At 39.7% G+C, this 27,171-nt stretch overlaps 1 protein-coding gene across 1 annotated transcript in view; it reads left to right on the top strand.

Moving 5' to 3' along the window:
* Nucleotides 1–27,171, top strand: part of Lim1 (LIM homeobox 1) — a 401,359-nt gene that overhangs the window by 152,590 nt on the left and 221,598 nt on the right. Inside the window, exon 2 of the mRNA XM_067158717.2 lies at nucleotides 20,567–20,774. Within this exon, the coding sequence (XP_067014818.2) occupies nucleotides 20,567–20,774 (208 nt within the window). The remainder of the gene's footprint in view (nucleotides 1–20,566; nucleotides 20,775–27,171) is intronic.

Below are 27,171 nucleotides of genomic sequence, written 5' to 3'. Positions count from 1 at the left end.
TAACTAGCTGGATCCAACCAGTCCAGACCAATAGTCTTGTCAGTAGTCGGACCTAACATATCCAACCCAATGGTCTTGTCACTAGCCGTATGTAACCAATTCGGATCAATGGTCTTGTCAATAGCCGGACCTAACCAGTCCAGACCAATGGTCTCGTCACTAGCCGGATGTAACCATTCCAGACCAATGGTGTTGTCACTGGCCGGACCTAACCAGTCCAGACCAATGGCCTTGTCACTAGCCGGATGTAACCAATCCAAACCAATGGTCTCGTCACTAGCCAGATGTAACCATTCCAGACCAATGGTGTTGTCACTGGCCAGACCTAACCAGTCCAGACCAATGGTCTTATCACTAGCAAGATGTAACCAATCCAGACCGATGGTCTTGCCACTAGCCGGACCTAACATATCCGGCCCAATGGTCTTGTCACTAGCCGGATGTAATCATGCCAGTCAATGTCTTGTCACTAGCCGGATGTAATAATTCCAGACCAATGGTTTTGTCTCTAGCCGGACCTAACATATCCAGCCCAATGGTATTGTCACTAACCGGATCTAACCAGTCCAGCGCAATGGTCTTGTCATTAGCCGGACCTAACCAGTCCAGACCAATGGTCTTGTCACTAGCCGGACCTAACCAGTCCTAACCAATGGTCTTGTCACTAGCTGGATCTAACCAGTCCAGCCCAATGATCTTGTCACTACCTGCATCTACAGTAAGCAGTCCAGACCAATGGTCTTGTCACTAGCCGGACCTAACCAGTACAAACCAATGGTCTTGTCACTGGCTGGATCTAACCAGTCCAGCACAATGATCTTGTCATTGGCCGGACCTAACCAGTCCAGACCAATGGTCTTGTCACTAGCTGGATCTAACCAGTCCAGACCAATGGTCTTGTCACTAGCCGGACCTAACCATTCCACACCATTGGTATTGTCACTAGCCGGACCTAACCAGTCCAAACCAATATTCTTGTCACTGGCTGGATCTAACCAGTCCAGACCAATGGTCTTGTCACTAGCCAGACCTAACCAGTCCAAACCAATGTTCTTGTCACTAGCCGGACCTAACCAATCCACACCATTGGTATTGTCACTAGCCGGACCTAACCAATCCAGACCAATGGTCTCGTCACTAGCCGGATGCAACCAGTCCAGCCCAATGGTCTTGTCACTAGCCGGACCTAACAAGTCCAGCCCAATGGTGTTGTAACTGGCCGGACCTGACCGGTCCACCCCATTTGTCTTGGCACTAGCCGGACCTAACCAGTCCAGCGCAATGGTCTTGTCACTAGCCGGACCTAGCTAATCCATCCCTAAGGGATTGGAATATATTTCCAAGTTACTTGAAGACTTTCAGTAAACGGCTAGGTAAACAACTGATAGAGAATCTGCCTCTTGGGCGACAACCCTTCGTAAATGCGGATCATTTACTGATCCCGCCTTTAGGGTAACATTCTTGCACTACTGGCCAGTTGACACTCCTGTCCGATAGCAAGTGGTACAAACGATTGTGATGCTATTTGATCGTCTCATCGTAAAAATAATTATCACTCGGTATGAATAGAATAACATGGAACCAATAGTCCATTGTTACAATTTCGAACAACTACTTTATGAAAGGCAAAATAACCATTTGCATCACACTTTCCTTTAATGGTGTGACGAAAAGTGTCGTTAGAATAATATTGCCCACAATATGAATAGTCCAATTTTATTGAAAACTGAAGTTAAATACTTTTGAATGTGGTGATGTTATCTACGTAAGTTTAGTCTAACCTACATTCATGCGGAAATAATAGGAAGAAGTGATAACTTTCATTGTCAATTTTTATTATTGTGCTATACATTCTTGGCAGGTCAATTCTTTTCAAGGAGAAATCGCGAATTATAGATTCATTGTATGAACACTTCGCAATGGTTTTAGATTATTATCATAATATAGCTGTGACTGTTACATAATTTGAAAGGTGATAGGACCTTTTATGAACCAACAAAGAGTCTTTGTACTTATTGTATCTTCTTCTTTCTGGCCTTTTACTGCCAAAGTATTATACTCACAAAGAGAAGGAGATATTTTCTTAAATTTTCGGAATATATCTTGTTAGTATGCACGGACCGGTGAAAGATTACACTCCCTCTATTGTGTGAATATTTTACATGGTTTACAATACATTTCCTATACAAAAGCTATTTGTTAATCACTTTTCTTCACACTGAACTCACTAAAGTACTAGTACTTTGTGAAGTCGTACTTCGCTGCAGTCACTTAAAATGCATTTTATTGTCAGTTCCTGGGATTCTCCAAGTCTCATTTATTATTTCTATGACATATTATAGTTGGTAATATGTAAAGCCCGGATTTTTATGCAGTAACAGGTTAGACTGCAAACTAATTTGGTTAGTAGGAAGTGTCGGCCACCCGCTCTTCCGTAATGCAGCAAGAGTAACATAAATTGTACGGGTTCTGATGGGCCGTACCCCTAATATTTATGCAAACCCCATAGCATAATCGTTGTGAAGGTAGACTATATTTGCTACTCGCTTCAGTAAGTTTGCGTTCTAACGTATTAATACATAAAAATCCGCGCTCTAGTAGTAATATTTCCTTCCGGTTTAATTTCTTTCCTCCTTATCATACAAATGTTTTCTGTTGGGTTGAAGTCAAGAGAATTTGCTGGCCAGTCCTAGACAGTAATTTCTTGATTCTGTAGGATAGCTGTAATAGATTCTGCCTCATGTCACGGTGCAGTATCGAGTGTGACTGTAAAATCTTTGTTTGAGGTAGAAGTTAGTTACTTTAAACTAGCTCGTATTGTTTCTTGAACAAAACAGAGACGTCTTAAAAAGTGCAACACCTAACAGTGAGTATAATCATTTGCAGCCCATTGTGCCTGGAGGTCTTCTTTTTCTTTCTGGCCTTTTACCAATTAGAGTTGACTGTCAGATTGACACAGTATTACGGCCAGATGCTCTTCCTGAAGGAAACCCCATGTCGAGGGATGTTTTCACTATTGCCCTTTTCTGTGAAGGTTTTGTATTGCAATGCATTGTATGTAAATGAAGATGAGTACTGAGACGTACAAAAGCTCCCAGTCCCAGAGGTAGGGGAATTAATCAAAATTAAAATCCCCGGCCAGGTTGGGAATCGAACTTAGGGTCCTCTCAATTGACGGCTCCTTATGCTGACCATTCAGCCAAGGAGATATTGTTGTTTGAGTTATCGGTCCATATACTGGTTTGATGCAGACCTCCATGCCACCCTATCCTGTGCTAATCTTTTCATTTCTACGTTGCCACTGCATCCTACATCTGCTCTAATCTGTTTGACATATTCATACATTGGTCTACCCCTGCCGTTCTTACCACCTACACTTCCCTCAAAAACCATGTGAACCAATTCCTTGGTGTCTAAAGATGTGTCCTATCATTCTATCTCTTCTCGTCAAATTTAGCCAAATCGATCTCCTCTCACCGATTCGATTCAGTATCTCTTCATTCGTGATTCGATCTGCCCATCTTACATTCAGCATTTTTCTGTAACGCCACATTTCAAAAACTTCTATTATATTTCCTTCTGGGCTAGTTATCATTCATGTTTCACCTCCATCCAATGCCATGCACCATTCGAGTGTCTTCAAAAACATCTTTCCAATTCTTATATCAATGTTCGAAGTAAGCAAATTTCTTTTCTTATTTATTTTTTTATTATCCATGAAAAACCCTATTTTGTCTAGCGTATTAGGGCTGTAGGTTATAACTAGTTACCTTAAATAATACAAACATATAATACAAAATTTTTGAAGTGAGTGATTACACACACAAATTAACTAAACTGGGAGAAAAGGAAAAACTATTCTTAATTTTTTCTAAAATAAACTGCATAAATTTAAAAAATCCATTCAAACAACAGTTCTTGTGAAATATTCTAAAAATAGGTTCGACTAACATTACTGTACAACAATTTAAGTGTTGTTCCAAAATATATCTAGCTTTTCTGAAGAATGGACAATAAAACATAAGGTGAGTTGCAGTTTCTTCATCTCCACAAACACTACTGTTGTTACTACTAATTCTGAATTTATATAAATAAAATTTAAATTTTCCGTGACCCGAAAGGAACTGAGTGCTGATGAAGTTTGGTTCCAGTAAACTACAGTCCAAACGGCCCTGTACCCTGGGGAAAAATATTGTTCTTGTAACTTCACCCTTATTACTTGAGTTCCACAGGTTTGACCATTCACTGATTGTGAATTTATATAATTCACGTTTCACTTTTGGTATAGGGGCTCTTTTCTATACAGTTTCATTTTCATTAAATGCTGCATGTTTAGCAAGTTCGTCTGCTGTTTCATTACCTAATAGACCTTCATGGCCTTTAACACACTTAAAACAGATATGTCTTCCATACTGTGAGAGATCTGTTCTAATGCTACATGCCAAAGAATTTAAATTATATTTATTACTTACAGATTTCAGAACTGCTTGCGAGTCACTATGTATACATGCTCTAAACTTTCTTTTATCCACAGAGCTGCATATTTTATAGCAAGAAGTTCTTTTCTTAAGAAAGTCCTTTCTTGCTTGTGTTAGTCTGCATTTTGTGTCATCCTTACTTCTGCCATAGTTAGTTGTTTCTACTAGTCAAGTAACAATAATAATCAATTTCCTTTAAGACGTCATTTCCTGCATCACCGAACTTCGTTCAACTGCACTCCATTACTTTTGTATTGGACTTTATATTTTCGACTTGTGTCCATGTCGTTTAGCAGTTTCTTTAGATCTTCTGCAGCCTCAGATAAAATAACAGTATCTTCGGCAAGCCTCAGGGTTTTAAGTGTAGTTAACTGTATATGATTCTATGTCTGTATTTTCGATCTTCTAGCGTTCGAGTTTCGCTGACAAGGCAGTTACTTTTTCACAGATTCTGTGCTCTGTCTTTAGCGAGGAAGAGAAACATTCAGCTCTTCTTCTAACGGGATCTTCGACAGCATTGCTTATGCGGAAATTACATTTTCCTGATGTTGAACAAATTTCCTGGCTATTAAAATCAGAGTCTGTCTACAACGCGTTCCTCATCGAAAATCGATCAGTAAAACGTGTCTCTTGTGTGTGGTTACAGGTAAAGGGAGATGGTTGACTAAGAGACAAGACGGCGCGGCGTTTTGAAACATGTCAGGTGTATTACGTAACGTAAGAGGGCTGTTCAAAAAAAAAGAGGGCTGTTCAAAAAATGGCGGAAGGCTGTCACCACTGTAATGGCACAGGGATTTTGGGGTTCGTAGTCTGACTTATTAAATTGTTTTCGCTGTTTCAGCTAACCTCCGACTGAGCGCGAGAGTCAACACAGCGCCATCTTATAAGAGAGTATGCGTGTGACGTCACATATTTAGTACAAAATTTCCCTAAATTTGAAGTAGCCTCCTCTTTTATTTGTCTATAAGTTGAGACATTAAACATAATCCAAAATTAAATACTCTCAGCGATACATGCGTTCTACCCAAACACTAAAAGCGTCTTAAAATATTTCTTTCCATCTATCCGTTGTCGAGAATCGTAAGTCTAAGGTGAAAATTTCAAACTTTGTCAATAATTCTTTACGGGTCTTAGGATTACAAAATTACCACCAAATTATCCCTCTCATTTCCCTTTTCGTTAACGTTTCAATATTCATTGCCATATTTTTCTTCATCTTCTAAATCTAATCCAGGGCCGCTCGAGCGCCCAAAATCTCACGCGTCAAATCGAGGCGCAAGAGCTCCGTGCACTGTGCATCGGTTCCACTCGGCTCGGCTCGGACCAACGCTTCTTCTCTGGGCTACTCGGCTAAGCTCGGCTAAACTCGGCTAGAATATGGAGCGCTACGGAGTAAGTGAGGAAGAGGGAGACAGGGAAAGCCAGCGAGACAGGCGTGGAGAAAGATAGAGACAGAGTTATTGCTCCAAATCGACGAGTGGGGGTCTGCACTCTGGTCAACCAAGCGAAGTCGTCTTTTGCACCGTGCACATTGCATGCACCAGGCGCATGCACTCTGAAAGGACCTGATCTAGTCTACCCACAGACTTCTTCTATTATTTTACCCGTCTCCTTTATCTTGAGTCACCTGTAAGTGTGTTCCTACTACCTTCTTTACATCATCAGACCATCTCTTTTTTCTTTTCTTTTTTTAAATTTGTTTATGTCGCACCGACACAGATAGGTCTTTTGGAGACGATGGGATAGGAAAGGACTAGGAGTGGGAAGGAAGCGGCTGTGGCCTTATCTAAGGTACAGCCCGAACATTTGCCTGGTGTAAAAATGAGAACCCACGGTAAACCATCTTCTGGGCTGCAGATAGTGGGGTTCGAACCACTATCTCCCGGATGCAATCTCACACCTGCGCGGCCCTAACCCCACAGCCAACTCGCTCGGTAGCCATCCCTTCTGCGGTGCCCGGCTCCATGGCTAAATGGTGAGAGTGCTGGCCTTTGGTCGCAGGGGTCCCGGGTTCGATTCCAGACAGGGTCGGGAATTTTAACCATCATTGCTTAATTTCGCTGGCACGGGGGCTGGGTGTATGTGTACTCATCATCATCATCATTTCATCCTCATCACGACACGCAGGTCACGTACGGGTGTCAAATCAAAAGACCTGCACTTGACGAGCCGAACATGTCCTCGGACACTCCCGGCACTAAAAGCCATACGCCATTTCATTTCTTCTGCGGTATTCCCACACGCTTCCTGTGTTCCCGCGATCACCCGTGAACAACCCTAGGGGGTCTGTTTGTTAGGAACATGTTTAGTCTCGTGTCTCCCCCATGGCCATTTCAATATTTACTTACTTTCCAATATTCTTACTAGTGTTCTCTTGCTATATATTACATTCTGTCTTTATTGTATCTAAAATGATACGTTTACTGCGATAAAGGAAACAAGAAATTCATTTCAAACTACCTGGTCACAAACTGTAGAATTTCACATAGGCTATGAAACAAGCGGTCATCGCTAACAATAGCTGTTCACACTGTTGCCAACATTGGCCGTCGACTGATCTGAAAGATCAAAGGCAATAGTGTCAGCTGTGAGTAATAAGTCAAGGATGATGCTTGTTGAAAGTGAGTGCGTCTGAGTTCATGCAAAGGTTCTAAATTATTCAACTAGACATGTCGGTTACCTTATGAGTGAGTTCATGCTTTTGTGAATCGCGCCGACGTTAATAATAATAATTGCGCAGACATGTGAATTTTTTCGTGTTGAAATTTAATTGGTCACGCCATTGGGTAAGGGGGGAATTATTGTTGCTCTGTGCGATTGGGAAGTGAAGAATCTTCCTTTTCAAACACTCCAATGAATAAGAAATGTTGTACTGTTGTTGTTGTCTTTGGTTTATATTTTCTGCACTTTGGATCCCATTGCCTCAAGATAAATAAATAAATTAAATAAATAAATAAATAAATAAATAAATAAATAAATAAATAAATAAATAAATAAATAAATAAATATTTCAACAACAAAAGTTACAAAAATAATTCAAATATAATTTACTTATATATAAAGCCCGGATGTTTATGCAGTAACAGGTTAGACTGCAAACTAATTTGGTTAGTAGAAAGTGTCGCCCACCCGGTCTTCCGTAATGTAGCAAGAGTAACATAAATTTATTATAGGGGTTCTGATGGGCCGTACCCCTAATGTTTATGCAAACCCTATAGCATAATCGTTGTGAAGGTAGGATATTCTTGTTACTCGCTTCAGTAAGTTTGCATTCTAACCTATTAATGCATAAAAATCCGGGCTCTACTTATATATAACGGCGGCATGACTGGAAAAGGTGTACTTGAAGATATTCGGAAGAGAGAAAGAAAACTGTTAAGAAAAATTCTGGACACAAATATAAAATATGTGAACACTTGTTGAGAATGGACTAATAATAGACTAACGAAGAGGATCTCTGAATTCTTCAGGAAAGGGAAGATACAGCTGAAATGGTTTCGAGAAATGAGGTTGGACTTGACGAAGATGGGGTTCCCGGAAGATTATATTTTGTATCATGGAGAGAAATCAATTTAGACGGGACAATTTTAAGAATTTTACCTGCCTTCAAAAAGTTGGCTGCAGCGAGGGAACTGTCTACCTCGGATTCTCCGAGGCAGTAACACAAAGGAATTAAATAATTTTCTGTCCGACCAATTGTATTTCTGATAGTTTAATACAAACCCATTTGCTTATTCATTCGAATACGAGCCAATCGTTGTGATTTCCTTTTTTTAATTATTTGCCAATGAACAATCACATTATGAACTAAAACAGAGAAATTAACCTCTTTTTATCCATGTGACTGGGCATGTTCAATATAGGCCGCGTGTCGTTGTTCTTTTGTTCCTCGTTCCCTGTTCTGTGTGTGTGCTATATATTCACGGCCCGATAGATCTTTCCCGGATTAAATCGTTAGCTAGCCCCAGGCCCTCTGACTGCTTGTCTGTTTTACCAACTTCATTCATTCATTGCTTTAGTTTGGACTGAAATGTTTTAGCAGGCCAGATTCAAAAATTCTTTTCAGTCTATCATCAGAAGGCAATGAGTATGTCTGTGTTTTTTAAAGGATTTTTTTAAAGATTTTTTTTAAATTTAATGATCCGGAAGTGATACCATCTACTTTACGTCACACCGACACAGATATTAATGGTATAGGAAAGGGCTAGGAGTTAGAAGGAAGTGGCCTTAATTAAATTACATCCCTAGCATTTGTTACTAGCCTACCTGCCACAACCATACGTCAACAATCACACGAAACAATCAACGGTATTCAACAGGTAATTTCTTTATTATTATTATTATTATTATTATTATTATTATTATTATTATTATTATTATTATTATTATTATTATTATTATTATTATTATTATTATTATTATTACTATTTTCATTCTGGCCATCTGAGAACCACGTCAATCCGTATCAGTTTCGTTTCTTCTGGTATTTCTGCTTGTCCAATATTCTTTCATTCCCATACTTTGTAACCGTCTTCGCTCTTCTGTCCATCATGATTCAGTTCTCGGCCTCGTTCTGTCCTGAAAACCTGTGCAAACCTTAATTTTTTTAATTTAAAAATCACTCTGTTCCTGTATTCTCATTTCTTCTACATCTTTTTGTACCTCTTGGGTCCAGCGTACTTTAGTTCTCCTGTACACAACTGTATTATTATTATTATTATTATTATTATTATTATTATTATTATTATTATTATTTAACGTCGAACTAACACTTCTTTGGCTTTTCCCTCGGACTCAGCGAGGGATCCCACCTCTACCACCTCAAGGGCAGTGTCCTGGATCGTGAGACTTTGGGTCGGGGATACAACTGGGGAGGAGGATCAGTACATCTCTATGCTGAAAGAGGGCCTTGTGGGGGATGAGAAGATTGGAAGGGATAGACAAGGAAGAGGGAAGGAAGCGACCGTGGCCTTAAGTTGGGTACCATCCCGGCATTTGCCTAAAGGAGAAGTGGGAAACCACGGGAATCCACCTCGAGGATGGCTGAGGAGGGAATCGAATCCCCCTCTACTCTTTTGACCTCCCGAGGCTGAGTGGATGGCGTTACAGCCCTCGTACTACTTTTCAAATGTCATGGTCAAGCCGGTAATTGAACCCGGGCCTGTTGGGGGTGGTAGTTAATCACATTAACCACTACACCACGGAGGCGGACTCGCAGTAACACATCGAAGGTATTCGGTGATGACGGGATGGGAAGGGGCTTGGCCTTAATTAAGTTACAATTCCAGCATTTTCCTGGTGTGAAAACAGAAAACCACGGAAAACCATCTTCAGGGTTGCCACCAGTGGGATTCGAACCCACTATCTCCCGAATGCAAGCTCACACAGCTCCGCACCCGTAACCCCGCCGCCAGCTACTCCGGTAATTCGTGATGATTTCTACGTTAAACTTGCCCTTAATTAAAGTTGTGAAATTGAAAGCCTGTATTCTGAGTACACACCGCGTGTTTTCATGGGCCGTACCCCTAATGTTTATGCAAATCTCATAGCATAACCGTTGTGCAGCGTGGAATATAATTGTTACGTCAGTAAGTTCGCATTCTAAAATACTACCTAAACTTCCGGACTCTGATTTTCAGTAAACTGTGCTTAATATTGTTCTTGATATCGTTGAAAAAGTCATTCTTGCATTCGGGAGATGGTGGGTGCGAATCCGATCGTCGGAAAACGTAAAATTAAGCAATTTCCGAAAGTTGAAGGGCTAACGGGCCCGGAAAAGTTTCAAATTGTGAGACTTGGATAGCTCTCTCAAACTTAATATGCAAATTTCGAAAATCACTTTCGGCCTAAGTACAGTTCCTGAAAAACTCCCTAAAATCTGTTCTTTCTTTACTCATTTACTTTTTGATTCAAATCCTAGCCAAATTAATTTATTTACATAATATGTTTCTGTAATGTGTTCCTTGGTTCAATACTCTCAGACATTTTAGGATGTTTTGAAAAATGTGCTCACCGAATGTAGTTATAAGAACTTAAAGGAAACTCTGCATTGGTTAACATTAGCGCTCGTAGTGGTGCTTAAGTGAAACAATGCATTGACTCACATTAGCGCTCGTAGTGGTGCTTAAGTGAAACAATACATTGACTCACATTAGCGCTCGTAGTGGTGCTTAAGGGAAAAACTGCATTGACTCACATTAGCGCTCGTAGTGGTGCTTAAGGGAAAAACTGCATTGACTCACATTAGCGCTCGTAGTGGTGCTTAAGGGAAACAATGCATTGGCTAACATTAGCGCTCGTAGTGGTGCTTAAGTGAAACTCTGCATTGACTCACATTAGCGCTCGTAGTGGTGCTTAAGTGAAACTCTGCATTGACTCACATTAGCGCTCGTAGTGGTGCTTAAGGGAAAAACTGTATTGACTCACATTAGCGCTCGTAGTGGTGCTTAAGTGAAACAATGCATTGACTCACATTAGCGCTCGTAGTGGTAGAAAGAGGCAAACTGCTAATCTAATCGACCGGATAAAATGATTTAGGAAAGGATGAGTAAATGTTAGAAGTAATTAAATAATATATTCTCGTAGTTGATTTTCTTTTCTTTACCTAAAATTCGTAGCTCATATCCCTAGGATGTTTTCAACATTGACTGCTTACCTGAAGGGCTAGAATTGCGCATTTTTTCACGTCTTCGTTCAAGTCAGGCGACGCTGTTGGTTCAGTGAGGGCTTTCTATGTGGCCAGAGCCTTCTATATCCTACAGATTCCCCTTTATAATGTGCACTACAGTTTCAGTCATGGCCTTCTATAACCAATGGGCTCCACTCTATATCTAACGGATTGGAGTTTTTATAGGTTTAGCCATGGCCTCGTGTAACTGAGAGACTGTACTCTTTAAATACAGAAACACTATAGATTCGTCAGTAGCATTTTGTATTTAGCAGACCGCTATCTGTGATGTGGAAACATTACATGCGCACGGACTTGCAATCCAGAGTTTACTGAGAGGCAGCACTATGTGGTAGAAATAAGTGGTTTACTGGTGGCATGGGAATATGGTTGCCAATAAATATCACGTTTATAAATTTGATTCTGTGTAGCTCTCGCTTAAAAGGCGTTTTGTTTTCAAGAGCACAACATGGTGCAGTGTAGTGAAGGTTATCCGAATGATATACACTTACCTTTCTCAACTCCCCAAGGCTTCTGTGAGTTATTGTGTATCTGACATTCTACCGTAGCGCTGTTCTTGGAATATCGCCAAACAAACGTAAGATATGATAGTAACAATAATAATGATCGTGATTATTTTTATTTTTTAAAATCTCTTAAGTCGCACCCACACAGATAGGTTTTACGGCGACGATGAGACAGGAAAGAGCTTGTAATGGGAGGGAATCGACTGTGGCTTTGATTTAGGTACAGCCCCAGAACATTCCTGGTGTAAAAATGGGAAACCATGGAAAATCATCTTCAGCGCTGCCAATGTTGGGATTCGAACACACTATCTCCCGAATGCAAGCTGATAGCTAAGTGGTTCAAACCGGGCAGCCACTTGTTCGGTGATCGTATTCATTACATCCTCCTGCTAAGGGCAATAGGGGTGAAACAAACCACAGGCTAGCATGTGGTTCACAGCGAGGTATGGGCGCGGAGAAAAGGAAAAGGGAATAATATTATTCCTGCGTGGCAAAATACTTCAATAAACAGTAGAATCTCTCTCACGGACTGAAAAATAATTGTAAGACTAAGGTATCGACTACGAGATTTTCGCTGTCAGGTTCCTTTATTTCATCGTTGGTATGCAAAAGACATTGCACAATTCTATGTCGTTTCCGACAGAATTAGGTTTCCAAAGACCGGAACTCTGCTTTCTCCTATCATTAACATTTATTTGGAATGATTATATCGTTGCTCTGCCCCTCAAAACTGTGAATACACCACCACCACCATCACATTACCCGATCTAAAGTGGACTTGAAAGGAGTTGATAGCCGAAAAAGACCACATAATAAGATGGAAAATGCAAGAAAATCATTGTTTCTGTGCAAAACCTCTAGAATATTATACAGTGAGTTTCAAAAATACCAGAAAAAATTGCAGGGTTGTATTCCTCATAATATGTAGTACACACAAAATGGTTATATGAACATGGGGTCGGAAATTCGTAATTTCTGAAGTATCAGACTTTCTTGTTCAAAAAGCCACTAGCACATTTTAGCCTTTGTGTTTGTAATCTATCATTCTGATCAGTACATAGGTAGTCATGCCCAAATTGCTTGGCCTCCACGTTCACCTGATCTTAACACGCCACGACCTACATGTTGCTGAATGGTAAATCTTTTACCTGCTACCCCTTTCACTTCGCGTATTTGTTGTAAAGGTATCTGACCATCTGTGGAAAAAATAACCTCGCCGAATTGCGAAATAATTTTCCTTCAACGAACAGCGTTTAATGATTGTATCACTGACATTCTAATACTTGAAGTGAATCACACACGAAAAAATACAACTCGGACAGTGTAAAACGGAACTAACAAGCAAATATATGTTAGTACTCAGGCACTTCAACAGGCTGAGTGAAATGTGAATTTGTACTGACTACCCTCTTCCATCGCATGCTCATCCTGATTAGGAGCATTGTTTCGTCGTTCTCCAGAGATGTAAATTTCCAAGAATATGAATACTAGTTGTATAACACACCGCAAGTACCAACCACCACAGAAGCACGCAATTGTGGATAGGGTTGGCGTCATGAAGGGCATCCGGCCGTAAAACAGGGACATATCCACATTTCGCAACCGCGAACACACATCAGTGGGGATAAAGCGACAGAAGATGAGGGATAATAGTTGTTAAGTCGAATACTGAAATATCCGTTTACTGCCTGCCTGGGTGGGAAGATGGTTGCCATGGAGATGAACCTGCTGGCCGGCTCGTGTTGCTTGGAGTTGCCAAACCTCTCACTCTGGAGTTAGGTACAACAGAACACAGCGACCTGAACGGACGAACGAGTGAGGCGGAAGCGAAGGGACGGAGAAAGGAATACAGGAATGTGGCAACACCGTGCAATACTCCTCCCTCCAGCCCTATCTGTCAGAACGCTTCTTTTAATAGTACGGGTGTAGAAGGTTACAGTTTTCGAACTGAGTACCGGACTTTTTTATGGTTCACTATTCTCGTTTCTTGAAAGCTCGGATGATTATTCAGATATATTGATTACCAGGTGTAAATACACTGACTGACAGAGCAAATGCAACACCAAGAAGGAGTGGTTCAAAAGGGATGAAAGTTGGGGAAAAACAGAGACGGCACGGACGAATAATTGATGTTTATTTCAAACCGATATGCAGGTTACACAATGCGCACGGCATCGACTCAGTAGGATGTAGGACCACCGCGAGCGGCGATGCACGCAGAAACACGTCGAGGTACAGAGTCAATAAGAGTGCAGATGGTGTCCTGAGGGATGGTTCTCCATTCTCTGTCAACCATTTGCCACAGTTGGTCGTCCGTACGAGGCTGGGGCAGAGTTTGCAAACGGCGTCCAATGAGATCCCACACGTGTTCGATTGGTGAGAGATCCGGAGAGTACGCTGGCCACGGAAGCATCTGTACACCTCGTAGAGCCTGTTGGGAGATGCGAGCAGTGTGTGGGCGGGCATTATCCTGCTGAAACAGAGCATTGGGTAGCCCCTGAAGGTACGGGAGTGCCACCGGCCGCAGCACATGCTGCACGTAGCGGTGGGCATTTAACGTGCCTTGAATACGCACTAGAGGTGACGTGGAATCATACGCAATAGCGCCCCAAACCATGATGCTGCGTTGTCTAGCGGTAGGGCGCTCCACAGTTACTGCCGGATTTTACCTTTCTCCACGCCGACGCCACACTCGTCTGCGGTGACTATCACTGACAGAACAGAAGCGTGACTCATCGGAGAACACGACGTTCCGCCATTCCCTCATCCAAGTCGCTCTAGCCCGGCACCATGCCAGGCGTGCACGTCTATGCTGTGGAGTCAATGGTAGTCTTCTGAGCGGAGGCCGGGAGTGCAGTCCTCCTTCAACCAATCGACGGGAAATTGTTCTGGTCGATATTGGAACAGCCAGGGTGTCTTGCACATGCTGAAGAATGGCGGTTGACGTGGCGTGCTGGGCTGCCACCGCTTGGCGGCGGATGCGCCGATCCTCGCGTGCTGACGTCACTCGGGCTGCGCCTGGACCCCTCGCACGTGCCACATGTCCCTGCGCCAACCATCGTCGCCACAGGCGCTGCACCGTGGACACATCCCTATGGGTATCGGCTGCGATTTGACGAAGCGACCAACCTGCCCTTCTCAGCCCGATCACCATACCCCTCGTAAAGTCGTCTGTCTGCTGGAAATGCCTCCGTTGACGGCGGCCTGGCATTCTTAGCTATACACGTGTCCTGTGGCAAACGACAACACGTTCTACAATGACTGTCGGCTGAGAAATGACGGTACGAAGTGGGCCATTCGCCAACGCCGTGTCCCATTTATCGTTCGCTACGTGCGCAGCACAGCGGCGCATTTCACATCATGAGCATACCTCAGTGACGTCAGTCTACCCTACAACTGGCATAAAGTTCTGAGCACTCCTTCTTGGTGTTGCATTTGCTCTGTCAGTCAGTGTACATAAAAATGACTAAATAATAAAGGAGAACAAAGATAAATGACATAGAAATAATTTAATGTTCAAGTTCAGAAGATATAAATCAAATTGCTTCACGAAATCAAAAAGATAAGGAAGTTGGATTTAAATTATAAAAACTAGTCTCCGACGGAAGTGAAAAAAGTGTAGCTCTTAGATATGTTCCTTCAAAATGATAATGATATTTTAAGGAATCGTATTATAATCCCATAAAACTGAAGAAGCAAGGAAAAACAACAGGATCAAAGTCAGCGACAGAGGAGAGAGAAAATTTGCTTAATAGAATCACTAGGTTATATAATTTGCATTCAGAAATACACGGATGACGTTTTTAATTTGAAATAAAGTAGATATGGGTTTCATAAACTTTAGTGCCTGAGAGAGGGATGAAGAAACACACCAAAAAAGAAGAAGAATTAAAGCTAGAAGAAAATGCATTAGAGAAAATAATAAAGTGCTTGGAATATACATCACAAGTTTTACGAGTCGGAAAGAGCAGTTATTTGGTAGCAGTGCATAGCCATGTTAAAAGAAACGAATATGACAATAAAGAACAGATTGCATTTCACAGCCTACTAACTGGCATTTGTTTTTTGTTCCATTCTTGAAAGACTAATCAGTTGTTATTTAGAAGAAACAATCGCGTGTACATTAATATTGGCAGTTACAGGTTTACTGAGCTGTTTCTTGTTGCACTGAGAGGATGTAAACACGAGTACTGTACTACCTATTATGTTAATTTTTAGTCTTTCTTCCTGTTGTTAACATCGAGTTACGAGAGAAATCTGATATAAATAAAAAGGTGCACTGTGTGGGTCGTATTGCCAAGAACTGTAAGTCAACTAAACATTGTATAGGAACGTAAGTCAAAATTGATGTCGCGAAGGGCATTATCTCTTTCTATCTGTATGGATCTCTCTGCAAAATATATTACAGGATTCCGCAAATATAGAAAATTCATATTTATTTATTTATTTATTTATTTATTTATTTATTTATTCATTCTATCAGTCCAATCAATCAATCAATCAATCAATCAATCAATCAATCAATCAATCAATCAATCAATCAATCAATCAATCAATCAATCAATCAATCAATCAATCAATCAATCAATCAATCAATCAATCAATCAATCAATCGTTTGTTTGTTTGTTTGTTTGTTTGTTTGTTTGTTTGTTTGTTTGTTTGTTTGTTTGTTTGTTTGTTTGTTTGTTTGTTTGTTTGTTTGTTTGTTTGTTTATTTATTTATTTATTTATTTATTTATTTATTTATTTACTTATTTATTTATTTATTTATTTATTTATTTATTTAGTTATTTATTTATTTATTTATTTATTTATTTATTTGAGATGGAGGGAAAAATAACGAAATACCTCAGAGAGTAAGTTTGGAAACGGGAAGAAACTGGGGACAAGAACACATGGAAATGACAATTTTAGAAGGTAACACCTACCTATCTAACACGGAATAGGGCGAAGAAGGAAAATGTATTTAAATAGGTCTCGGATTACGATGCATCACATTTTTTAAAAAATCCACTCTGAATGAAATGTATATAACAGCTTTGTTTTGGATATAAGAATACATTGAACTGTATTTCCACAATTTTTGAAACATAAAATCATATTTGGAATACACGTAAGCCTAATGATTTTTCACTGTATATTTCAATAGAATACAATACACATGTCAGCTATTCCTGCGTACATATTCTATGGTCAAATTGGTTGTTGTATTCGCCCTTATTTTCTTCAGTGTTCTTTGATCTGAGTATTTGTCATGAACTTAGAATTACAAGTCCTTGTATAATATATAGAATAGTACAAATTCATGTATTTATTTATATCGGGCACAGATTACGATATATTACAGTTTAAATTTTACATGCATGTAAAGTAAAGCTTCACAGACATCTCATCTTTGTTATTCTGAAACAAATTCTCATGTTTTTGTTTTGTGATATAAGAACACATTAGTTACGCAACGACGTCGTGGACTAAGGAAGGTCGTAAAGATGTAGAAAAGTCCAGCATCCAGGAAGTTCAGATGTTAGACAGGAAAATATTTCGGACCATGATTCAAAATTTGGAAGGGTTTCAAGTCGAAAGAACTGTAAAGACGGGAAGAGCCTGGACGGATGAACAGAAGAAACAGCATAGCGCGCATATGGAAGAAAAGGAAACTTCAGACAAAGAAAAAAATAAAACTGTAGCGTGTATGTAAAGCTCTTGTCCCGTTTTCCTGCTGGATAGGATATTATGTAAGACGAATCTTCTTGGCAAGTTTTTACGACCGGATGCCCTTCCTGACGTCATCCTAATCAGTGGAGTTAATCAGATGAAATCAGTGACATGAAATATGATAATAAGAAGCGAGAGGGTGAAATCAGATCCTGGCACATAGCCTATTTCTATCGAATAACATAACACTAATAATAATAGAAGAAACTGGGCTGAGTGGCTCTGGCTGTTGAGGCGCTGGCCTTCAGACCCCAACTTGGGAGATTCTATCTTGGCTCAGTCCGGTGGTATTTGATGATACTCAAATACGTCAGCCTCGTATCGGTACATTTATTGGCACGTAAAATAAATTCTGCGGAACTAAATTTCGGCACCTCTGTGTCTCCGAAAACCGCGAAAAAACTTCGTGACACTTTCTTAGTCGCTGACGCTACGCAGGTTAATTTTGCTTTTAGCTGGGGGTATAAAATCGGGTGCCCTTCTTGACACCATGTGGTTTTTGAGATGAAAATCTCAATCCAGGATTGACCGGAATTCGAACCTCAGCCTTCTTCTGGGAAGCTAACAGCCGAATTACCGAGCTAATCACGGTCTCAGTAATAAATTATTACTGTTTCAGCCTTTGTAATGCAGAACTTTCCACAAGGGTGGCAGGCATCTGTAGTGAATGAGAAACTGAGTGTTATTGTTGTGAAGGATAGTGTTGTGTGTGCATGGACGTTATGAATACCACAAACACCCAGTCTCCGAGCTGAAGGAATTAACTATTTTAGGTTAAAATCCGCAACCTGGCAGGGAATCGAAATCGGGACTTTCTGAAATGAAGGCTACTTTACTGACCAGTTAGTGTTGATCATATTCCGCAAGAAGAAAGCTATTGTGTTGAGGTTGGCAGTACTGCACGAAGTATTTTTCCGCTAGGTGGACTAGCACTGCTACAGGACTGTGAGCATGCTAGCAATTTGTCAAGTGGTTGTCTACATCTGTCAGGGGAATTAACATACATCTATCATTTTATCAGACGTAGCCTGCTACTTGACCTAATGAGATACATTGTTCTTCTGTTCCTCAGGCTGATGAGTCTTCTTCTTCTTCTGCTTTCTCTTCACAGAGCCTTTCGGAGTGGAAAAGAATTGCATCCAATATGGTGGTATTTTCTATAACACCCAAAACCTTGATAGCATTATTAATTCTACTTCACACAGTTTTATTAACCGTGCAGTATGATCCGCCCCACACTGTGGCTGAGGGCGGTAGAATAGATTCGAAAGAGGCAACAAAAAGGATCACCCCAGGGCTCTGATCTGGGACCGTGGTTTGGCGACCTATGCTTGCAGATACTTGAGTCGGACTCCTCACCGTCATCTTCTCTATCTGACCTCCCGTGGGCAACGCTTGTTCTCTACCAGCTTCGGTAGTGTTAGGTTTACGGGACCTAAGGAATCTTTCATTTTCACGACCTAAAGAGTCTTTCATTTTCCCGCCCTTGGTGACTCCTTCTTTAGCCGATGGTTACCTGGACGTACTTCCACTTTAAACATTAATCATCACCGCGACTACCCACCTGCAGCATGTTTCATCTTCTTCTTCTAATGCCTTATTAATCAACTGACGTTGGTAATTTTTCCGGCTATCAGAGTTTTATTGTTAGCTGCACGACGTAGCGAGATGGTTATTTGAACCATCGTCTCAATTTCTCCAGCCAAGACGTGCAGGACCGGTCGTGCCCCGGGAAACCTATTTGGGTCCCCAACCTTCCTTGAGGAAACCGGAAGAAAACGCATAACACAGCGCCACCTAACACACTGTTTCTTTTTGATATAAGTATGTCTTACGGCTGGAGATCATCTGAAAATTTGCGTCGCGAAATGAACGATGCAAAATGTGTGACGCGATGTTACCTAGCAACCGTGCAGGTGAAGGTGGTACAATACATCCACGAGATCCTGTCAAAAGATGCGACTCAGAAAAAGGCACCCCAGGGATCTCATCTGGGACCGTGATTTAGTAACCATTGCTTCCACTTACTTCTATCACGTTCCTAAGTGTTGATGGATGACCATGACTGAGAGACTGAGAGATTATTCATTTTATCATATGCTATAGAAATTATTTCATTAGTAGTGATTTCATTGGCCCTGAGTCTGTTTCCCTCTTTCGATGCATTGATCCTACACTTGTCCACTCCCCATTCCATATAAATGTCTCTCGTAAACGATTCGTTAGATGCAAATAAATCGTTATCAATTTGAGTTTCATTTATTGAAAGACATATTTGTGACCATTTGATTTTTACGAAGAGAAATTTAACATCATTTGTTTTTGACAAGTGTGCCCTAGGTAAGTTCTTTGGCTGTGACGATTCTTCGCACCTTCTTGTTGTCCACTGCTCTGTATAATTGCATTGAATTTTTAATAGCTTTCGAGATGCACACATCCCGGACAATTTAACCAATGCTATCCTTGATGTTTTTCACAGCTTTCTATCAACCTTACATCTTTGCTCATTATATTTTATATCCCATCGCCCCCCAACTTCAAGCAGTAAAACTTAAGTAATCCTTGTTGTTGTCCACAGTTCTACATCATATCCACCTCTTTCTTCCTTAATTTGCATGCGCTCATACCCAGGGAGTAGTTTAGGCAATAGTTTTGATGACACATGGCCCCCTGATAGTTGACGTCCTATAGGCGACCTTCCCGTCTGTGAGGAATGGGCCCTACCTAAGATTAATTCTAACGTTGAAGGCGAAACGAATGCCCAGACTCCGAATCGAAGGAAACAACTAATGAAGGTCAAAATCTCCGATCCGTGATCTCGGACAAAAGGCCGGTATGCTAAGCATTTAACCATGGAGCCGGATGCTTCAGCCAATGTGATCCTCGTTGTTGTAAACAGTTCCGTATCACCCTCACCTTTTTAATCATTGTCCTTCATGTGCATTTCCCCAACAAGTAGGTCAGCTAATGTGATTCTCGTTGTTGTAAACAGTTCTGTATCACCCTCACCTTTTTAATCATTGTCCTTCATGTGCATTCCCCCAACAAGTAGTTCAGCTAATGTGATCCTAATTGTTGTACACAATTCTGTGTCACCCTCACCTTTTTAATCATTGTCTTTCATGTGCATTTCCCCCAACAAGTAGTTTAACTCATGTGATCCTTGGTTTGTCCACAGGTCGGGGTCACCCCGCCGCGCTGCTCCCAGGCAGCATGCTCATCGCGTGCGCTGGCTGCGACAAGCCCATCCTCGATAAGTTCCTCCTCAACGTGCTGGAACGCACGTGGCATGCAGAGTGCGTCCGATGCTTCGATTGCCATGGCACACTCACGGATAAGTGTTTCAGCCGCGAAGGGAAGCTTTTCTGCAGGAACGACTTCTTCAGGTAAGACCCAATCCTCATTTTTGGCTCCCACATTTTGCAATCAAATTTTGTGGAAACCATGAATTTCTGAATACAGGTTTATGAATTAAATTTACTCCACTTGATCTTCTTTGCGGCCACTCTGAACTTCAACATTACATTTTTGAAACATTTCATTGTAAGTCGTTCCTAATCATGAACCATCAGTTTTGAAGACAGCACTTTAATATTATTTTTAAAACAAGGCGAAGGTCTCAATTGCAGTAGTAAATGTATTAGTCAACAAACTAAAATGTTTAACCAAGTCACGTGCAATGAGCCATAATTTAATTACTATCAACTCATTTATTTATTTATTTATTTCATACCACCAACAGAGATGTTTCTCCAATTACAGGTGGCTTAGTCATTATGCATTAATTATTAAAAATAACAATTGTTAGAAAGAACTTAATATCTAAAAATAAAAATATACAACATTATTAACAAGTAGAGTAGCAAACAGAATTTACAGCACATTAATACTTTTTCAAGTTTAAATATACTTACTGTAATATCTAAGAATTAATTTAAAAAGTAGACTTTTTCAGGTTCGAAGTGGACTTATGACCTAAAATACTTAATATCTAAAAATGAATTAAAAATTAGAAAAACAGAAACATAAAATAAATTAGGAATTAGGATCTACAAAAGAAATAACTCCAATCTTAGACTGACACCAGTTAAAGAAACTGACATACAAAAAGAAAATCATAGAAAGTAACGCATGAAATATATGTGTTTGGTGAGAGATGAGTTGTAGCAATAGGTATGAACAGCACATTACATCTTAAGTGCAAATAGACATTAGTAATGATAATTTGTTTGCAGTTTTCCTTACATTTTCTTCATCTATATTAAATTATATGAATTTAAATAAAATAAAACACAAAAATGAAACACAAATTAACCAAGAAATAAGTATAAATATAGTACATATATACACCTATAGGGTAAACGTTCAGAAATAGTGAACTGAACTCAAAGTGCCCAGCATAGTGTGACCATTACTTCAACTGTGTGCCTTCTTCAATAATTTTACATAATAATTGTATCTAACAGCAAAGTCTAGATCAAGATCAGGAAATTTTTGAACTGTGACGTTATAAGTAGTGCACATTCTGAACAGTGGTGAGCTTCTATAAAATACTGTTTTAGAAATCGGAAGAAACAAGAGATGTCTGTGTCTTAAACTTCCTTTCCGGGTATTGAACGAGAATTGTTGTAGAAAGTAACTGTTATCTACCACATTATTGATAACTCTATGGAGGTATTTTTGATCATTTATTATACGTCTGTTTAATAATGAAGTGATGTTAAATTCTTTCAGGAGATCTTTATAGTGAATTATGCCGCTAGGAACAAACCTGTTATATTTTTTAAAGTAAAGATAACGTAAGAAACGTTTTTGAACTTTCTCCACATGGTTTTGATAAGATTTGTAAATGGGAGACCAAATTACCGACGCGTACTCAAGTTTGGACATATTGGTGCCTTTTGCAATATTCTGCTACATCTTCCATATTTTTAGCAGCACAAATTCAATTGTTGTGTTCGTCTTATGTCTTATGACTGGGGGTCATCAAAATATTTGTATAGCGTGCCACGACAAAACGTGTGACGGGTGCGTAACCATAACAACCGTACAGGCTATGTCTTATGGCTGGTGGTCGTTTGAAATTACCAGGAGTTGATGGATGGCCATGACCGGGAGGTCATTTGATTTTCGCAAAGGAAAAAGTGGTTTCTTTCTTTGTTTTCTGTTAGATTTTTTGTACTGGAGTGACCACTCCTTCACTAGCGTACGTTCAGGAATTGTTTATAGATAAGGCCCGGATTTGTATGCAGTAACATGTTAGATTGCAAACTAATTTGGTTAGTAGGAACTGTCGGCCACCCGCTCATCCATAATGTAGCAAGGGTGACATAAATTATAGGGGTTCTGATGGACCTTACCCCTAATGCTTATACAAACCCCGTAGCATAATCGTTGCGAAGGTAGACTATACTTGCTACTCGCTTCAGTTTGCATTCTAACCTATTAATGCATAAAAATCCGGGCTTTATTTATAGATAATGTAACTGCAATGAAAGTTATTGAACTGGAGTTGTTCACCTTATCTTGGAATATGGCCAGCCGTTCTCTCGAATGAACACGCTCCCACCGGCCCCCCTGGTAATTGTCGGACGATTTATTTACTACAGATTTTCTGGGACGATATCTCGAAAACTACTCATTCTAAATACCGGGTGAGCAGAATAAATCGGAACCGCTCCATCCTATGGACGGGAATTCCTGAGTGAGTTGGCCGGTGACGAAATACAGGGAGTTTGATGCGCTGTTAGCGACGGGAGAATAATATACCCAATTTTTCTCAGGAAGCTATCAATAGTGATAGGTACGTGCAAACCATTTGCGACCGTTTTTTTGGAGAATTAACAGAAGGAAGTGTAGCATTTTTCCGGCAAGACTCTGCGACGGCACACACAGCCCACTTCTTATAGGAAATCCATGCAGTGTTTGAGGACAGAGTTATCACTAACAACATATGGCCTCCTCGGTCCTTCGATTTAACCCACTGCGATTTTTATCTCTGATGGGTATTGAAAGAGAAAGTATACGAAACAAATCCACACACTTTAGATGAACTTCGAAATAACATTCGTCAAGAAATTGCTGCCGTTTCTCGAGGAAACTGCAGACGGTAATGGATATTTTCCTAGGCAGTTGCCAGAAATGCTTGAACAACGAAGGGAGGCAACAGCGCAAGCTGTACTGATCTGATAACGCTGAAACCTATCACAGATGTAGACAAAGGTGCCATCTAGTGGCTGGTGAGCACACAACGTCATAGAGCAAAATTATCGATACTTACTGACTTGCCTACATAAAAGTAGGAAAGATCATCATAATAATATGAAGGTAAACTTGGAATTCAAGAGAACAAATTGGGGCCAAATATTCATTTATAGGACGAGGAGTATGGGATTGAAATAAATGATTAAGGGAAATATTCGCTAAATTTCTGTTTCTGATGATGATGATTGTTGTTTAAAGGGGCCTAACATCTAGGTCATCGGCCCAATTTCTATTTCTTTGAAAACGTTTAAGAAAAAGCTAGGTAAACAATTGAAATGTAATATGCCTCCTGGGAAATAGCCCTAAATGCAGACGATTGATTGATTGATTGATTGATTGATTGATTGATTGATTGATTGATTGATTGATTGATTGATTGATTGATTGATTGATTGATTGATTGATTGATTGATTGATTGATTGATTGATTGATTGATTGATTTATTGATTGATTGATTGATTGAAATAATTTGGGATTTGCTATCTTAATCTCTCATGAAATATATGATCGGTTTTCATACATGCATTGAAGTCTCCAAGTCAGCCAGCAATACCCGATGTATTGTGGTATCGGATCTATTTCATACGACACCACAGCGCTAGTTACGACTCATTCTAGCCAGCACACGCTGGCAGCTCCTCTATTACCGGATAATATAAAAATTAGTGATCAAGTCTTGATGTAAACCCAGTGAGTGGTCCTGTCAGACTATTCAACTTGATGGTAATGAAACACAAGCAGACTATAAACTGCCTAGCTCGTTTAATATCCCATCCAGAACTTCAGCTGAAAAGACATTCTTTTTTGTTCTACCTTGCTTTTTGCCCGTCTCTCGTTTTTAATGTTTCCACCGGTCGCCATCAAAGACCGCTACAGAATGAAAAAGCTAGTACATAAAACATATTTCCGCTACCTCAAACGGTTCTCTCTCTTTTTTAATTTGTAAGTTCCTACTATGAAAAAAATGCGCAGACAGGATTTCAATTGGAGAGATTTAACCCAGCACCCACCACGTACGCAGAGCTGTAAGATGGTGCATAATTTACCACTGCTGTAATGCGAGCTTTTAACACTGGAAGGGGATTAAAAATGTGAGTGGTTATACAGTAATGTTGGTTATCGAGCAAGTGTTATTTGAGAAGAATTCTAGCACGGGAATGAGAGTCTGTATGCTTACCTCATCCAGTCCCTATGGACGTCTAAGCACTTGCACTAAATTCTCAAGAGCATTTATTCACTGATTATGTTTACAGCTTTCAATTTCTTAGCTTTATCGAATAGACCACATCTTAGTTTCAGAATAGAATCCTCCCATCCCTAGTTCCGGATAGCCAGGAGCTGGGGAAAGAGTACTTATTTATTGCAATCCAAATGATTTGATACATGCATGGTTTTGTTGCATTTAATTTTGCTATTACCAACTTAAATATTATTCACTAATTAGATAGATAGATGCAGATTATTTTAACGGGCAAAGTTAGGGACACATGTCCTGTCTTACATTTAATCAGTGAAATACATAAATAACATAAAATAAAAATATTAGAATATTGAATAAATGAAAAAGTAAAAATAAATGAAATAATTGGAACCGGAATGCCTACATGCAAGTAAATGCCTGGTACTGAACTATATATTAGATAAACTTGAGGTACTAGAAAGGAGAATCATGAGAATAATCTTAGGCCCTGTGAAAACAACAGAAGTATGGAAATTAAGATCTAATCATGAAATATACAGGAACATATAAAACATAACATAAACCTTAAGAAAAAGTAGATTGCAATTTTTTGTATATATTTACAGAATGGATGATTCCAAATTAACAAAAAGGATTTTCAAGTAGCTTTGGGACAAAAAGGCAACAACTAGCTGGATTCAAGAAGTAAAGAAAGATTTTGAAAGAAGTAATATAAGAGAAGAAGAAACTATGGACAGAGATATTTTTAGAAAGAGGGTAGTAAGTATGGAAGATTCCAAGAAAGATTGAACAAGAAACCTGGGGCGAAGTGGTCTGAGGACAGAAAGGAACAGCACAGTGAAAGAATGAAAGAATATTGGAAGTAACGGAAGGGAAAACAACAAAGCATGAAGAATTGAATTGTAATTGGAACGTGGTCCTTAGCAGAAGAATAAGAATAAGAAGAAAGAGACTGAAACAAATTAATATGCTTCTGTGCTATGTTACTCTACATATCTATTATAATACACAATATATATGAACATTTTGCTTCCTAATTACAATAAATAATACCTACGAAGAAATTAACATACAGTTAATTACAATAATAATAATAATAATAATAATAATAATAATAATAATAATAATAATATAGATAAACCTACTAATATTTACAATTTTTTCCGATCCAGAAATGTATCACATTGACGAATGTTACAGTTTTTTCATGTTATTACTGTGGGCGAAAATCATTACAAAGTGGGGATCGGGATAAGGATAACTATGCAGGGAGCCACAGCTGAGTACTCTAACACTATTGATGAATGATATAATAATAATAATAATAATAATAATAATAATAATAATAATAATAATAAAAATAATAATGTTGCACTACGAGCTCGTTTCATAGAGATATTTTGAGCACCTACTTTTCAGTCTTCCGTGGTTAGATATCCCTCTGACCTCCTGCGGAAGGAAGTTCCTTTCACGGCCGGCCACAACCGTGAAGGAATTGTGGTAGGTTGAGGATTTATGCTTAGGAATAGCGAGCAATATCGAGTTCAGCGCTCTGGTGTTTTTATCATGGTGTTCAGAAAGGCTATGAAATCGTTCATACAGGTAAGTTGGGGATTGTAAGATAAGGATTCGGTGCAATGAAGTCAGGGTATGCAGCTTGCGTCTGTCCCACAGGCGTAGTCATCCGAGGTCGACGTAAGACTGGGTAACGTGGTCTGAAAATTTCAAATTACATGTAAATCTTACACAGGCAATCTGTGCACGTTGTAGTTTATCTTGAAGCTAGGTTTTTGCGTCTTTGTAAACTACCTTACTATAATCGAATATTGGAAGAACGTTGGTTTCAACTAGTTTCTTCTTTTAACTGAGTGGGAAAGTAAACTTGAAATTGTTTAAAGAGTGCAATATGGCAAAAACTTGTCTACTCTCAGATATTGTCTGATCAGTCTACGAGAAATGCTGGTGAATAATTACTCCCACTACCCCTGCCGTTCTTACCGCATCCACTTCCCTCAATAACTAACTGGACATGTCCTGTGTGCCTTAAGATGTGTCCTACCATTCCATCTCTTCTTCTGGTAAAATTTGATCTACCCATCTCACCTTCAGCATTCTTCTGGAATACCACATTTCAAAAGCTTCTATTCCCTTTATTCACCAAAGTATGAACATGACCAGATTAGAGCAGCTGTGGTAACAAGTGGTAGCAGAGCGATGTTGAATGGGCCTGGATAAAGCCCCTATTACGGATACTCATAGAAATAAGCACCGAACTCTAAAAATGTTTTGGTTGCTGAAATTTTCCAAATTTTGTCAA

The sequence above is a fragment of the Anabrus simplex genome, chromosome X (genome assembly GCF_040414725.1).
Source record: "Anabrus simplex isolate iqAnaSimp1 chromosome X, ASM4041472v1, whole genome shotgun sequence".
Taxonomy (NCBI): domain Eukaryota; kingdom Metazoa; phylum Arthropoda; class Insecta; order Orthoptera; family Tettigoniidae; genus Anabrus; species Anabrus simplex.
Note: the sequence above shows the minus strand (reverse complement) of the source record. Positions and strands in the feature narration are given on the sequence as shown.